The sequence below is a fragment of the Hippocampus comes genome, unplaced genomic scaffold, assembly GCF_001891065.2.
Source record: "Hippocampus comes isolate QL1 unplaced genomic scaffold, H_comes_QL1_v1.1 scaffold249, whole genome shotgun sequence".
NCBI lineage: Eukaryota > Metazoa > Chordata > Actinopteri > Syngnathiformes > Syngnathidae > Hippocampus > Hippocampus comes.
Window position 1 is genome coordinate 25,237 of NW_017805035.1, and position 14,680 is coordinate 39,916.

General features: G+C 43.0%; 4 protein-coding genes across 8 annotated transcripts in view; 2 read left to right on the plus strand and 2 right to left on the minus strand.

Annotated features, from left to right (window-relative positions):
- Positions 1–511: 511 nt before the first annotated feature.
- Positions 512–6,718, minus strand: LOC109512258 (atrial natriuretic peptide-converting enzyme-like). Its single transcript, XM_019863866.1, has 10 exons — positions 6,031–6,718; positions 5,028–5,399; positions 4,118–4,483; positions 3,487–3,840; positions 2,808–2,825; positions 2,355–2,418; positions 2,238–2,281; positions 1,966–2,116; positions 979–1,092; positions 512–721 (listed from the first exon to the last, which is right to left on the minus strand). Exons 1-10 carry the CDS (start codon positions 6,418–6,420, stop codon positions 636–638), a joined length of 1,959 nt encoding a protein of 652 aa, XP_019719425.1. The 5' UTR covers positions 6,421–6,718; the 3' UTR covers positions 512–635.
- Positions 6,719–6,824: 106 nt separating this feature from the next.
- Positions 6,825–10,311, minus strand: mettl25b (methyltransferase like 25B). 2 transcript variants are annotated; one of them, XM_019863870.1, is made up of 8 exons: positions 9,933–10,311; positions 9,726–9,844; positions 9,043–9,190; positions 8,895–8,957; positions 8,678–8,818; positions 7,899–8,551; positions 7,103–7,287; positions 6,825–7,035 (listed from the first exon to the last, which is right to left on the minus strand). In XM_019863870.1, exons 1-8 carry the CDS (start codon positions 10,041–10,043, stop codon positions 6,950–6,952), a joined length of 1,506 nt encoding a protein of 501 aa, XP_019719429.1. In that variant the 5' UTR covers positions 10,044–10,311; the 3' UTR covers positions 6,825–6,949. The 2 variants fall into 2 exon arrangements, with proteins under 2 accessions (XP_019719429.1, XP_019719428.1); XM_019863869.1 differs by having other exon boundaries at positions 9,043–9,259; positions 9,933–10,310.
- Positions 10,312–10,483: 172 nt separating this feature from the next.
- isg20l2 (interferon stimulated exonuclease gene 20-like 2) lies at positions 10,484–13,922 on the plus strand. Of its 4 annotated transcripts, none has more exons than XR_002167487.1 (5): positions 10,484–10,568; positions 11,307–11,912; positions 12,300–12,500; positions 12,582–12,744; positions 13,582–13,922. XR_002167487.1 is itself a non-coding variant. In XM_019863885.1 (3 exons), the coding sequence occupies exons 1-3, from the start codon at positions 11,343–11,345 to the stop codon at positions 12,687–12,689; spliced, it is 879 nt and encodes a 292-aa protein (XP_019719444.1). In that variant the 5' UTR covers positions 11,112–11,342; the 3' UTR covers positions 12,690–12,839. The 4 variants fall into 4 exon arrangements, 1 of the variants encoding a protein (XP_019719444.1); XR_002167486.1 differs by having other exon boundaries at positions 10,490–10,568; positions 11,282–11,912; XR_002167485.1 differs by lacking the exon at positions 10,484–10,568 and having other exon boundaries at positions 11,112–11,912.
- Positions 13,923–14,342: 420 nt separating this feature from the next.
- Positions 14,343–14,680, plus strand: part of bcan (brevican) — a 9,195-nt gene continuing 8,857 nt past the window's right edge. Inside the window, exon 1 of the mRNA XM_019863884.1 lies at positions 14,343–14,456. Within this exon, the coding sequence (XP_019719443.1) occupies positions 14,413–14,456 (44 nt within the window). The 5' untranslated portion in view covers positions 14,343–14,412. The remainder of the gene's footprint in view (positions 14,457–14,680) is intronic.

The following is a 14,680-nucleotide window of genomic DNA, read 5'->3' on the forward strand; positions in this document are numbered from 1 at the left end:
CGTCTCACAAAGTCCACATATAAAACAGGAAGGTCAATTAATATTTAAGCTAACGTTAGGGGTAACTACGAGAGCTAACATTGGTCTTAAAGTTTTAGCGATAAGTAGCGATAGAAGCTAACTTAAGAAGCTAACATTGGAAGCTATTATTTGAAATCATTTTGGATGCTATCTCTGGAAGTTAACATTGGAAGCTAATTTGAGGATTTAATGTCATAGGCAACACTGGAAACGAATCTAGGAAAATAATATTTGAAGCTGTAGTTAATTGTAATGTTGGAGTGTTGGAATCGAATTTGAAGCCAACCTTGGAATCTAAAACTGGAAACATACATAACATTGGAAGCCAACTTTGGAATCTGTTGGAAGATTTCATTCGAAGCCAATATTGAAAGCTAACATTGGAGCTAACTTGGTCTCCCCGAGCGCTAACGTTCACGGTAACATTGGAAGCTAACGTCAAAAGTGGGCACATCACGTGAAGACGATCTTTGGAAAGGATCATTCGGAGCTAACTTTGGTCTCCCCGAGCGCTAACGTTAATGGTAACATTGGAAGCTAACGTCAAAAGTGGACACATCACGTGAAGACGATCTTTGGAAAGGATCATTGGCTTGTGTACCTAATGAAGTGTCTTATGAGAGTAAACCCACCTGCTTGAAAGAGAAGCTGGCCACTTGGCAGTCACATGGCAAACTGAGGAGGTGCGTTTGGAAACGACCTGTTGGAATATTAAAAATGTACATCCAATATATAATTGTAAAAGTGTATTAAAGTTTAGCAATAAATGTGATTAATCCCTAGTTATATCTTGTGTATGCATGTTTCTGCAATCGCATAAAAAGACAAATAAAATGTTAACCAGGGGTTTTCCTGTGTTCAGAATTGTGTGGCAGACGCCTAATTTTGTGACGTAAACATTGAACTTGTGTCAGTTTATGTTGAATTCTTTCCAAGTATAAGAAGTCACTATGTTACCTTTCAGGATTTGCATTCGCGTCAGCAAAGCAATGAAGTTGTCGTAGTCTAGTGACCCTTGGGTGTTGTACTCCAACCACAGCGTCCTTAAGCTGTCCTTATCCAACTCGAACCCTTCAAGGCAGAAACAGGGTACTCCATTGTTTAACTTGGTGTCTCACAGGGGTCACTACTTGAGCTTCTCTTGTTTAAAACTAAGCGGTGTAAGTTGTTGCTGCAAACTTTCAAAAATGTATAGTTGTAGTGGACATTTTTTTTAAAAAAGGTTTAAACAACTTCCTTGTGTCCCTGAAAGTGACAACACAGCAAAATAACAGATTTTTTAAAAAAGTATTTTTAAAATTGAAACTGGACATTTTTTTAAAAAAGGTTTAAACAACTGCCTTGTGTCCCTGAAAGTGACAACACAGCAAAAGAACAGATTTTTTAAAAAAGTATTTTTAAAATTGAAAATTTAAACATACAATTCACATACCGGTACATTAAATTCTAAATTAATGTACTGAAATAATACATTTATTTACTCGACCTAAATTATTTTATTAAATTAAGAGAATAACATTATTTTTACTTTCTTAAATATTTTTCAAAGGAAACAAATACACGTCTAAATGTACTGTTTTTTTAAAAACATTTTCTACTTCAACACAAACAGAAGTGGAATACATTTACATTTAAATAAACATTTCAATATTAAGATTTGTTTTTTATATTTCACAGAAACATTGGCATTTTATCATTCAGATAAATGCATTGGTATATTTCACATTTTCTTTTTCAAAAGTACAAATATGATGTATTTCAAATCAATGCATTTCTAAATGTATATCAATTTCTATTAAAATTTTAGAGTAAATCCAGATGAATGTATTTCTAATATGCTGTACATTTGATTTGTTTATTTATTTACCGAAAGGCAACATGATGAAAAACTGATTTGTAACTAATGAATCATTGGTTTGTGCATATCTAAAGAAAAAGCATTACCCCGCACGGTTAGGGCCTCGTTCATGTTCGCTTGAGTGAAAGAAGGTGGCTGCCTCTTCTCGTAGCTGTCCAGGTAGTCCCGTCTGGCGGCTGCCACATAGTGGTCCAGCTGGAAGAACTCCGCGACGTCCAGATCACCAGATTTGTCTGCCTGAGATGCTCGGTTCAGGAAAGTCAACACGCACACTTAGACACACATGACCACAAACGCACGACCACACACTTAAAGGATTACACACACACATCCAGACACACACATTTGAGAAGGATACATCTGCCAGCGTCACGAGCAAGCGCGCAGTCCTGAGGGTCAGCGCTATGTTTGGGAAGATAAACACCACAATGAGTGTAAAAAGAAAGCAATGTTAAAGTAGAAAATCTGAACTGACATTTTCCGCGAACCGAGTGGCCCCCAGCCTGCAGCCTGGCCGCCACGCCCTCGGCATTCAACATCTGTTGTGGTCACACACAAATCGATGAGAAATACGATGCACTCGAAATGTCCCATTAATGTTGAAGAACACAGTTAATTGTTCTGTAGGTGTGCTAGAAATCGATGAGAAATATGATGCACTCGAAATGTCCCATTAATTTTGAAGAACACAGTTAATTGTTCTGTAGGTGTGCTATTACTTTTGTCCAAACTCCTCATTCCTTCAATTTTGGTGTTCTAAGACTTTTGTCCAAACTCCTTAGATTTTTGCTTTTAACTTTCTGTAGATGTCCTGTAACTTTTGCCCGATCACCACATTTGTTCCCTATGTGTTCCAATACTTTTGTCACAACTGTGTGTACCAAATATTTTGCCTGCGAGTGTGTATTTGACGTGTGTTTGTGTTTACCTCTGACCTGTTGTCATCCTGCGAAAGAGAGAGAAGAAAACGATTAGGAATCATATCATTCACATAAATTGGTGCTATATTATTTGGAGTATTGTGTAATCAGCCCACATTAGTTCTTACAGTGTAATTTTAAAAATGTATTTACTGTACTCATGGTGCCGAAAGGAGAAATTCAACAATGGGTGATTAATAATCGATAATATTGACAGATATTAGACCGTAATAGTAATACCGTCATTCAATATAATGTAAGGAATTAAGAGTTTTTGCATCAAGATTTCGTGTTTGAGTTCAATGGAAATTATGCATTAGGTGTCTTTGCCACAAGAGGGCAGTATAACACATACGGTCACGTCCAAAAGTATTGGAACGGTAAAGTCCATTCATTTGGATTTCAGATCCAAATCCAAGTTTCAGATAAATGAAATAATTTGATCTCAAACCCACATTTCGAAATAAAACACATAAAGGAATTGAACGGCAGCCGTTCCAATACTTTTGGAGTGCATTGTATAAAAAATGTAAGTTGGTTAAAGGTTTATAACGAGAGCAATATCACTGACAGTTTAACGAACCCATCGTTGGCGTTTCTCTTTATGTGTTAGCATTAACTCGTAAAAGCTGGGGCACACATAAGTCTGGGTACCACTGTATAAAACATAATAACACATATACATACGCTGACACAGGCATGTAGCGGGAAGGCGTCACAGTGCAGCTCTTGGGGCCAGGAGACTCCGTACCGTCCCAAGCGCGATTCGCAGCTGTCGCGGGCCTTCTGGCAGAAGCTGCGGCAGGGGCGGCGGACCTGGCCGTACGAGCACCGTGGGGCGTAAGCGGCGCACAGGAAGGGGCGGATGTCGGCCGAGCAGGTGGCCTGCGCGATAGAGTGGAAGAAGGACATCTTGGCGGCGGCGTCGCGCTGGCTGGCGTGGCCCAGCTGGTTGGGAGTCAGGGTCTGGTTGTAGGACAGGCCTTGACACATGGGGATGGTGAGGGGCTCGCAAATACTGCCCCCCTCACCCACGCCAAACTGCAAAGAACGTACAAAATATATCATTCATGTCTTGTGTTGTATATGTTACCGTTCATTTAAAGCTTGTCTCCTAAATTTGACACACCGCAGAGAACAGTGTGCCATGCCGCCCCAAAAATCAAGAAAACCGAAACGCCGCATCTCCGCAATTCAGTGCAACATAGTTTCCAGACTTTTTCAGCAATTTTCTTCAAGCATATAGAACGTTTTCAGAAACAAAATCCTTGTTTAGCTGCTTCAAAAAAAAAGAAAAAGCCAAACTTCTGTTTCTTACGTGCTGGCATGACGCAGTGGTGAAAGCATCGCATTTGAGCGAATCGGGCCAAACGTAGCCAAATTCTCTAAGCAGTGGCTCGCAGCTGGAGCGGACCAGCTCGCACAAGGTCCTGCAAGGTAACCGGGCTTTTCCCGACTTGCATTCCGGGGTCAGGACGGAGCACAGGAAGGTCTTGAGGTGGGGTGAGCATCCCAAGTTGACCAAGGTGTAGTAAGCGTTGACCTGCACGCTGACGTCCTCCTGTGTCTTGTGACCCAGAATATTGGGCATGACGGTCTCTGTGTACGGGAGATCTTTGCACAGAGGCTCCCTGATGCTCTCGCACGTTCCTGTCGTCGTCGTCTCAGGATTGGTGTCAGGGTCCTGCATGGAGATATTCATATGGCCATTTTATTGGGAACAGGTTGTCTATGCCTGCCGTTGTTTTATGCTATGTTTGTATGTGTTGTTGCTCCAAGTTTATTAATACAGCAGGTTTGTAGGTATATAATTAACGGAAAACCTATGCTAATTCCCGTTAGCCCAGTTATGGTGTTTCAAATTAAATATTAGCATTACGCTAGCAGACTTTCCTTAGATGAAAAAAAAAACATGGCCTGGTGAAATGAACATTTTTGGTGTTTAAATATTCAATGTTCAATTCTGTTTTTGTTATGTCAACTGACAGTGACGAATAAACAGCTCATTCGTCAGTACAGTGAAAACTCATTTACTGCAAGGATGCGGTCCAGATCCACCCATACAGTATCGAGAGACCATAAAAAATACACTCTTTAATTTAGTTATAATAGTCGCAATATAGAGGCGAATCATGCTAACACAATGAAGTCGTGCAACTTTAAACTTCGACTTGTTGAGTCGATGAAAGGCAGTTCAGCTGCGACCCAACCACTCTGTTTCTCCTTACCTGCTCACAGGAATACGTCGAAAAATTTTCACAATTCAGACTTTCCGGCCAGCTGAAGCCAAACTTGTTCATCGTGGACTCGCATCCGGCGCGGGCCTGCTCGCACTGAGTTCTGCACGGAGACCAAGGATTTCCCGCCCTGCACTCGGGAACGTAGACGGAGCACAGGAACGGCTTGAGCTGTGGCGAGCACTGGATCTTGACCAGATGGAAGAACTGGTGCACCTCCAGGCCTGCTTCATCCTGCGTGGCATGGCCCAAAGCGTTGGGCATGATCGTCTGGCTGTACCGGAGGTCTTTGCACAAAGGAACTGTGATGGTCTGACATGCTCTGGCTGGATCAGCAGGAGAGGACGATGGTTGTTGTTGAGTCTGAAAGCGTACAAAAATCGTTTGGATTGTTGACCACTTTTAAATTGAGGCAATAGCACTCTTGGTGAAATTTAGGGGAAAAAAACTAGTGTCACAAATCGAGGTCAGAGAGGGTGGACTTGTCTATTTTTTTTTTTTTAACCCGTCACCAGCTTTATTCATGGCGTGAAATTGGGTGGAGACATCGATCACAACAGGTCACTTGAAAAACTCTCGGTGAAATTCAGAGCTTGTACTTTTGACAAACGCTTACGAGGGAATTCATCCAAAAGAGTTTCAGTTGGAGTTGCAAATAATTTTGTAATTCTGACCCGACCCGCCACCCAAAAAAAAAAAAAGTTACATCGTGGTCCTGGGAAAAGTTACAAAAAGTGAGTCAGCCACACCAGTTTCACCACACAAAATAAAATTGGGTGGACATAACATGACACACAAGTCAAATTTCCTCGGTGGATTATTTTATGAAATCTTAAACAAAATGCAGAATCGTGAAAGCATCACCAAGGCTCTAAATTACTCGAGTCATTTACTGCACAGTAGTGGATCTGTGCACGTGGCCTACGTAACACATCTAAAAGCAATTAAATGTGACAACTGTAACTAAAGTAACTTGACAATATTGGTGACTAACCTGCACACAGTTGGATTCAGGCAAAGCATCACACTGCAGCTTGCTGGGCCAGGCCAGCCGTTTGGCTTTGAGGGTGGCATCGCACTCGCTCTTCACCTTCTGGCACAAGGCCCTGCATGGCTTCACGCGGGCGTCGTCTTCCGAGCATTCTGGGAAGGCCACGCGGCACAGGAGAACGGCGGCGTTCGGTGAGCAGCCCGACTCCACGATCTGACTCAATTGCTGTACGCTAAAGCCCTGCACACCGGCCGGGTACCGGCTGGTGCTGTAGCCCACGTTTCGGCAGAAAGAGGCGGTCAGCGGCCGGCAGCTGAGATGATCGTCCTTGGCGCCGAACGTCCTGCATAGAGACGGCAGGAGAACCAACGTCACTAGGAACAAATGCAACATGGTTGTCGTCTCTGATGGCCAGCTTGAGAAATATAAAGTCAACTCAAATGTTGTTCAACACTAGAACACAGCTACTCTGTTGGTGGACTTCAACCTGCTTGCAACATCGACTTAGCATCGCGCGCCTGTGTTTGTATTGGGGGTGCTAAAGGTGGTCGTGGTTGGGGGGAGGTGGGGGTTTTCACCAATGAACGCAAAACAAACCATGACAGATTCACAACCCCAAACTCGTTTTTTTTTTTCTTGGTTGGACGACAGCAGCCATGCTTAAGCTCGACACTACATGAAGTCTGTCTAGTTTTACCATTCAAATAAAATCCGTTGGTCTATTCTGTTTTAGGTCAGTGATGAAGCTTTGTAATGAATCACATCGCCAAGTTTTCTGTCTGTGTGATTTATTTACATCCATTGCAAGATTAAAAAAAAAAAAAAAAAGTCCACACCCCACAGTATTATGTTGTTTAAAAACCTCCAAAAAGTGAGGCTATTAGCTCGAAGTCCTCATCCCGTACAGTCCTTTTGAAGACTTTTATTCTGGAGTCTTCTGAGCCACCAGCACAAAATTCCTCGGAGAAAAATTTGGGTCGAAAAGAGGAACCAACTGACTGTGCAATCCTGCGGAGACAGAACCATTAGTCGGAACTTGATTGTCGACAGACCCGTTTAGGCGGCTGCGGCTCACCGTTCTCCTGCAGGTAGATGATGCGGTCCAACAGCACCAGCGTCTCCACCACGGGAGCCAGCAACAGCGCCAGGCTGAAGAAAACCACCACCCGGCCCTGCTGTGCTAGCATTGCGTCCAAGCGTCCCTTGTCCAAAAGCAGGGAAGGGGGCAGGCCCACCCGGGCCAGACCTAAGTGGGCATACCTGACACGCAACATGGTGGAAAAACATTAGGGGATTTTTATGTTTTTTTTTCCCCCCTCACTATTTTAATTATATTTAAGATCTTTATTTCAATCAAATTAACATTGGTGTTAATTTAAAAGATTGTGCTGTATAATACAGTCAGTCATTTTCATTAAATTTTGAAATAAATTCAGGGTGGCATGGTGTACACTGGTTAGCACATCCGCCTCATAGTGAAGAGGTGCACGGTTCGATTATAGGTCCCGGCCTTCCTGTGTGGAGTTTGCGTATTCTCCCTGTCCCTGCGTGGGTTTTCTCCCGGTACTCTGGTTTCCTCCCACATTCCAAAAACATGCATGGTAGGGTAATGGAACACTCTAAATTGTCCCTCGGTGTGACTGTGAGCATGAATGGTTGTTTGTCTATGTGTGCCCTGCGAATGGCTGGCAACCAGTACTGCCCGAAGACAGCTGGGATAGGTTCCATCTGGATGGATAATTAAATAAACATTTCTTTGTGTGTCATATTGATGGGATAGGCTCCAGCACGCCCGCGACCCTCGTGAGGATAAGTTGTTCAGATGGATGTTGGGGGTGTACCAAATGTTTGCAGATACTTGGTCGACTCACTCATTGAAGGTCAACAAGTGGGCTTTCTTCAGCGTCTGTATTCCTGCCCTGCGCAGATCGGGCCTGCTGTTCGTGATGACGACCTCCAGTGCGGCGCGGTAGCAATGCGTCCTCAGCAGCGCGCTTTCCTCGCGCAGCCTCACCACGTAGTCCTCCATGGCGTGACAGGCCCCCTCCCGCGCCTTGTAGGACAGCTGGTGTCCCGGCAGCCCTCGCACGTGCATGCTCATCGGGTACCCGAAATCCCGGACACGGGGTTCGGGGTCTAACTTTGACGTATTGGGGGGTCTGAGCACGCCTGGAGGGGCGGGTTGTTCTTTGGTGGTGAGCTTCATGTAGCAGCACGACACAGACGTGATGGCGCGTATGTGAGGACATTTGACGAAATGGCGGAGGAGAGTGGGGCTGAGGTCCCCACACGCATGCAGACTAGTGAGGACCATGTCTCGCTGGACGTCTCCCTCGAGGACTGCTGCATCTGCAGTGTGCTCAGGGGACCAGAGTCTCTTTTTACAAGGAGCAAAGGAATCTTCGGCATCAGCGGGGTCTATGCCCAGCTGCTGCATGAAGACCTCCCAGGATGCCTTTGGGTCCACCCAACCTGCCACGTGGCGAGGACACGCCTGTGATGATGACGGCTCAGTGGCAAACTTCTAATTAGAACAAAGAAGGACAGAGCATTTGAGATGCCAGGTTACTTGATGAGAAGTCTAAATGCTAATTCGTAGCGAATTGAATCCTAAGATTTGACAATTTATTTCATTTTTGATTTAAATTACCTTTTTTTTCCGCCGCTCTTTGTCCAAGGCACACAGCAGCTGTCCATCAAACTTAGTTGCCATGGCAACAAGGGCAGGGTCGGCCTCGATGGCCGTCACTGACAAGCCAAGCCCGAACGACAGAAACCGAGTCAGGTGACCCTGTTGCCGAAGAGAGGAAGAATGTTGCTTTAACGGTGGCGGTAAATACAGTATTCATTTTATGATGTCACATTACCTGTCCAGAACCAACATCCACGACTCGGTTGCACTCAGTCTGTTCACAAAGTTTCTTAACCAACTGAAATGCAAGAAAATAATATGAATGAAGCACTTTTTAATCACGATTGACATCCTGCTTACAATCAATGACAGTTCTTGAGTACCGTGCCCAGCTTGCGGATCTCGTGTTGCTTCTTGGGCTTGACGTGCTTGCGGAAGGCGTGTGCCAGCAACGAACTCTGATTCTGGTTCTCCTGAAACTCTTCGGGTTTGGCCTGAGCGTCCGGGCGGGTTTGTGACCGCCTGAAACTTCTGGGAAAGGCAAGGGAGTGAGCAGTGGCCCGGAAAGCAAAGAGGGACAGAGGCCACACGCTCGAATACCTGAAGAAGACGTGGATCGAACCAGATGACAAGAATAACAACAATTTCATGTTTGTTTTGTTGTGTTTATGCAAACTAAATCATGCATTCAAAGAATATACAAATCCTGATTTGATTTGCGGCTAGTTGCTTTTATTGAAAAACTGTCTTTACAAGGGTCGTAAAGGTCAAGAAATCTAGCTCCAAGCCTGGCCTATATGGTAACAGGAGCCATAAACGGCAGGTGCATTACACAGAACGCGCCACAGAAAATTGATTGATTTCAAGTAGAGTGTGATCAGTGTGTCATAATACCAATACAAATAGGAGTAATACTGTATTGAGATAAGTTGCTAAGAAGGGCTGGGATTTGCTCACACCTTGTGCGTTACAGTCCTTGTTTGTTTTTGAGAAAATCTCAGCCAAGACAGTGAGGTTAGAGTCTACTAAAGCGTCTTTTTGTATGACGTATACAGTATGGGTGTACCTCCTGTGTCCATGTCCCGCATCTAGCAGCAACTCTGCTATTTGATAATAGGACAAATGCTGCAGAACAGACTGCCAGCTGACAGGCAATTTGTGCCACAAATCTTCAGTGAAGAACTCCTTTAATAAACACAATATGAAGAAGCCGGTGAGAGGAGATAAAGGAGAGCTTTGAAGAGTTACATTATATCAGACAAATCTTACTCACAATGATATATGACTCGGACAAGTATGTATACTGTGATAAAAATGAAGTGATTCTTTTGGCGAGCTCTTTCTGTTCATGTGCGGAAAGACTTAGGTTTGAACTGTCCCACATTTTGTCGTGATGATGTCGCTTCACTCGAACATGCAAATCCGAAGCAAGCGAAAAGCTAACCACACACACGAGCCATTCTTGGATTACACGCGAGTTAAAATATCGAGTGCGTGAACCCACGCGTCTCGTTAAGTATTCGTAGACATCTTTGAATGATATAACGTTGTTTATCCAGTCACGGTGACGACAATCACGCGGAGTTGATGATTTTAGTCTCTAGCTGCCAAGCTAACTTTCCAAATGAACACTGGCGCGTTCAATGCCCTCGGGTAAATTTGAGAGGTTTTACCCTTTAAAGGCACAACAAAAGATAGAGCAAATACAAACAGGACATACGTTACGATTGGATAGATTACGTTCCTACAATGTATTGGTAATTAAATGACATCACTGGAGTTTGTCAAATGGTAATTATGTTTGCATAAAGGTGTAGTGCTTGACAAATGGTTTTCCCTGAAGGCAGCACAACCCGGTAGTAGATATTTGTCATTTGTTCAAAACGCCGGTTTCCACAATATGCTACAGGTCTGTTTTTTCTTCTTTTCTTAAAACACAGTCGAAGTTGATATTTCATTAATGTCCAAAACATGTTATAGGCTGTTGTCAGATGTTATGTATGTGCCACGTGTGACGATTGATATTCCGTAAATGAGAGTAGTAGTACGCCCGTTAGCATTAGCTAGCATCGCCATGCTTACATTGACGTCAAAATCGCAGTGTTGACAATGATAACAATACTTACAAGGGGTAATCATTTGACGATTTTCAAACTTTAAATTAGAAAAGTTGGAAAAGGAAATGTAAAACACTTCTGGGTCTCAGGAATTAAATATATTTTTACAACATTGTATTTCTTACCCTGGTGAAATTGACTCATTTTAGGGGCACGGAGTGAGCCTGCCTTCACTCTGCCTCATAAACTCCTGGGCCAGTTATGACACCCACACAAATGGTACATAATCGCCTATAAATGACACACGATGGTGGCAAAGCACTACTTTTATCAAAATGAAAACTCCTCAAATCACTTCCAACAGAACATGTGACTCCACCAGACGATGGAAAAGCACTACACCTCTTCAACAGTTTTTCTTGGTGGCATTGCACTATTTTATCTAAATGAAGCCTCAACTGACTCAAATGTAGTTCCTTCAATAAATTTACTAAGCTAATATTTGTATGGGAGGATTGGGTGTGTGAAACCTCAAATAAATGTTTTACACTTCTTTTTGTTACAGCTCATATCCTCTCAGATATTTTCAGCTGGAGTGTAAGTGAGCTGACCAAATAGCTGTCAAGATGTCTGACATCATGTTCAATGTGTGCTTTTCTGGCGACTCTTCTTCATCCGGAGCAAAGATAAAAAACAGGATGCATCAAAACAAGACGGAACAACACAATGTAGCGCTTAAATTCAAGAAACGGAAAAGGAAGAAGTTTACAAAGACATCAGAACAAAGAATCATGTCCACACAACGTCCATCCTCTCATCCCACCACATCAAACCAGGTTCTACTTCATGCAGGGAGCTCCAACGAGCCTTCGTCACACCAGCAGCAGCCTTTCACTGCCATGAACTCCCACACCAAAGCATCAAAACAAAACTTGAAACCAATTTCGGTCACCAAGTGCCAACCATCCGGCATACCCTGCAAGTACCTTGCCATGGACTGCGAGATGGTGGGCACAGGTCCCAAAGGAAGCGTCAGCCAGCTAGGACGTTGCAGCATCGTGTCCTATGAGGGCGACGTGGTGTATGACAAGTTCGTTAAGCCCTCGGTTCCTGTCACCGACTACCGCACGCGATGGAGTGGCATTCGCGCCAAGGACCTCAGGAAAGCCACACCCTACTTCCAGGCCAGAAAGGAGGTGACCGATACATCATTTCCTCAATGATTGAATGTTAGTGTCCTAATACTTTTGACCAACCTCCACATTTTGTTCACTTTTAACATCCTGTTGGTGTCCCAAATGTTTTGTGCTTAGTTGTGTTTAGTTATACTAGTACTTTTATCCCAACTCTAGATTTTCTTTCACTTTTAACTTCCTCTTGCCGTCTCAGTTGTTGTGTGTCGAACGTCTTACCCAAAGGAAAAAGAAAACATCATGTTTTGTAATTGACCAGATTTTGCACACCTCAGAGCCCTACGGGGTTTATATTCAATTGGCATTTCCTTCACGTAAACAATATGCACCCTTATAATAGTCATGTCATGTTTTTAGTGTTTTAACACGTTCCTCGATCCCACTCGACAGATCCTGAAGCTTCTGGCGGGCAAGATAGTGATTGGCCACGCTGTCCACAACGACTTCCAAGTCCTGCAGTACTCACACCCGGCCGCCTTGACGCGGGACACGTCGCGCATTCCGCTGCTCAACCGGCGGGCTGGCTTTGAGGAGAAGGTGTGCGCTTCACTCAAGAGGCTCACCAAGGCCATTTTCAATCGCGACATCCAGGTCAGAATCTCACGAAATCAATGAAGTGATTTTTTTAAAAAACAAATGACTCATCACGGCGACCGATCCTTGCGCCTTCAGACGGGGTATGGCGGACACTCGTCGGTAGAAGATGCACGGGCCACCATGGAGCTCTACAAACTGGTGGAGGACGAGTGGGAGAAGAAGTTGTCATTGGGAAAGCAGTAGTAGCAGCCGATTGGCTCATTCTACAGGCTCCACCCACTCACTTGCTACTTTAACTGCTGCTGCCAGTTTGATTTAAGGCGATCAATACGTAAAACATATTGTCAACTCACTATGAAGGCAGTGCCGTCTTCCTTCTGGTAGGATGTTTAAAAAAGAAATAATAATCATCATTTGGAGAAATGTGTGACTGAGCACCAATAGATGCATCTTTTGGATCACAGGTGTTTATGTAAAAAAAAATCTACCAGGATAAGTCAATTCAAAATTGTGAATTATTCTTTTTCTTCTACTTCTTGTTCTTCTTCTTCCTCTTATGATGAAGATGATGATGATGGCTATTATTATTAGTGTGACTGTTTTTTTTTTAATTTTTGAATATATTATGTCAAATAATTAACACCATGGCAATGTTTGAACTCATTTCAACATTTTCATCTGTTGTACAAATATAAGAGAAGTGAAGCACTGTATAATACAGTATAACTGAATGCAGGTAATATAGAGAAAAAGTACTCAGTCTTTTGGTATGGGAGTCTCCTAATATGGCATAGCTCAATTTAGAACAATCTTCCTTGCAAAGGTACTATATGCAAATTTGTCATGTTGTCAAGGCCAATTTTCACTTGGGGAAATGTCCGAGCTCTGGACCCGATCTTTCCAACTCTTGAAGTCATTCTTTCATTCCTCTGGATGTCATGTTATGCTCAAAAAAGGTGAAATCTAATTTGAATTTAAAGACTAAAAAAAAGACTGTTCTCACTGAGCTTTACCGTATACCTGGTACACGGACATTATGTTTTATTCGTAAAATGTCTCAAGGCCAAATTCTGAAACCGTTTTCTTTTTTGAATATCTTTATTCAACCTTTTTACACAATTCGTCGATGATTTCCTCCGCATTAGGAAAGTAAAGTAGATTAAGAGCTTGCCTGCTGCATTCACCGGAATACTTGATTTCAATATAGTATGGATACCTGCTGGGTGAACTTATTGAGAGCATGAATAATTGCCACATGCGGTGCCCAGCCATGGGAGCTAATTCACTTTTTATTAGCCTCATGCAGGAATTTGTTCATGTTGCACATTGTTATCCAAGTAGCTTATTCACAGCGAGGAGCCATCTGGACAAAACATGTTGTCGTGATACCGGTTGACTTTTTATTTCCTATAGACCGGCACTAAATGTCATCATTTCAATGTTATCACATTGCGGGTCACTCGATCTGATTAAAAATCACTTTTGACTTCCTGCAGTTGTCCCGATATTTTTATTCTAACTGAACAATTTCTTCTTTTCACTACGTAGATGTCCCAACGCCACAGTTTTCCCAATTACTAACATCTGTATGTGTCCCACTGACTTTTTCAGTTCACCATAGTAGTACTTTGTCCACTTGACCCAATTCTTTTGGCCAAACTTAAGTTTTTGTCTGGACGCTTTTAATTTCCTCCCAAATACTTTTGAACTCTACTTTTTTTCCCCACTTGTCTCAATACTTGGAGGCTTTGAAGTATTTAAACAGATTAGTTGACCACCACATGTGTTCCCATCAGGCAGCAGTGGTGGCATTTTTCCAGACAGGCAGGGAAGGATGTAATGGAGGTGTTAAGGGTGAGGAGTTTGACTGGTCCTGCTTGTGCGGCCCCCTCTCACCCCCCCGCCCTACCTCTCCTTTATCTCCTCTCACCGGAGCTGTCTGGATGGACAGAACCAGCCTCCCCAAATGGCTTTGACTCTGGATCTGGAGCTGCACCTGAACAGGATGAAGTAAGTACTCTTTTAGGTGATTACATATGATAATAGTACTTGAGATACTTAACAATATTTTGACGTATTTGAGCGGTACATACATACTGGACTAAGCATCATCACAATATGAGGATCCATTCATTGATTTTGTTCTCTTCTGTTATGTTGTAAACTAAATTGACCTATTAAGTTTATCATGAAAAAAAATATATTTTAATATATATCTATTTATATATATATAT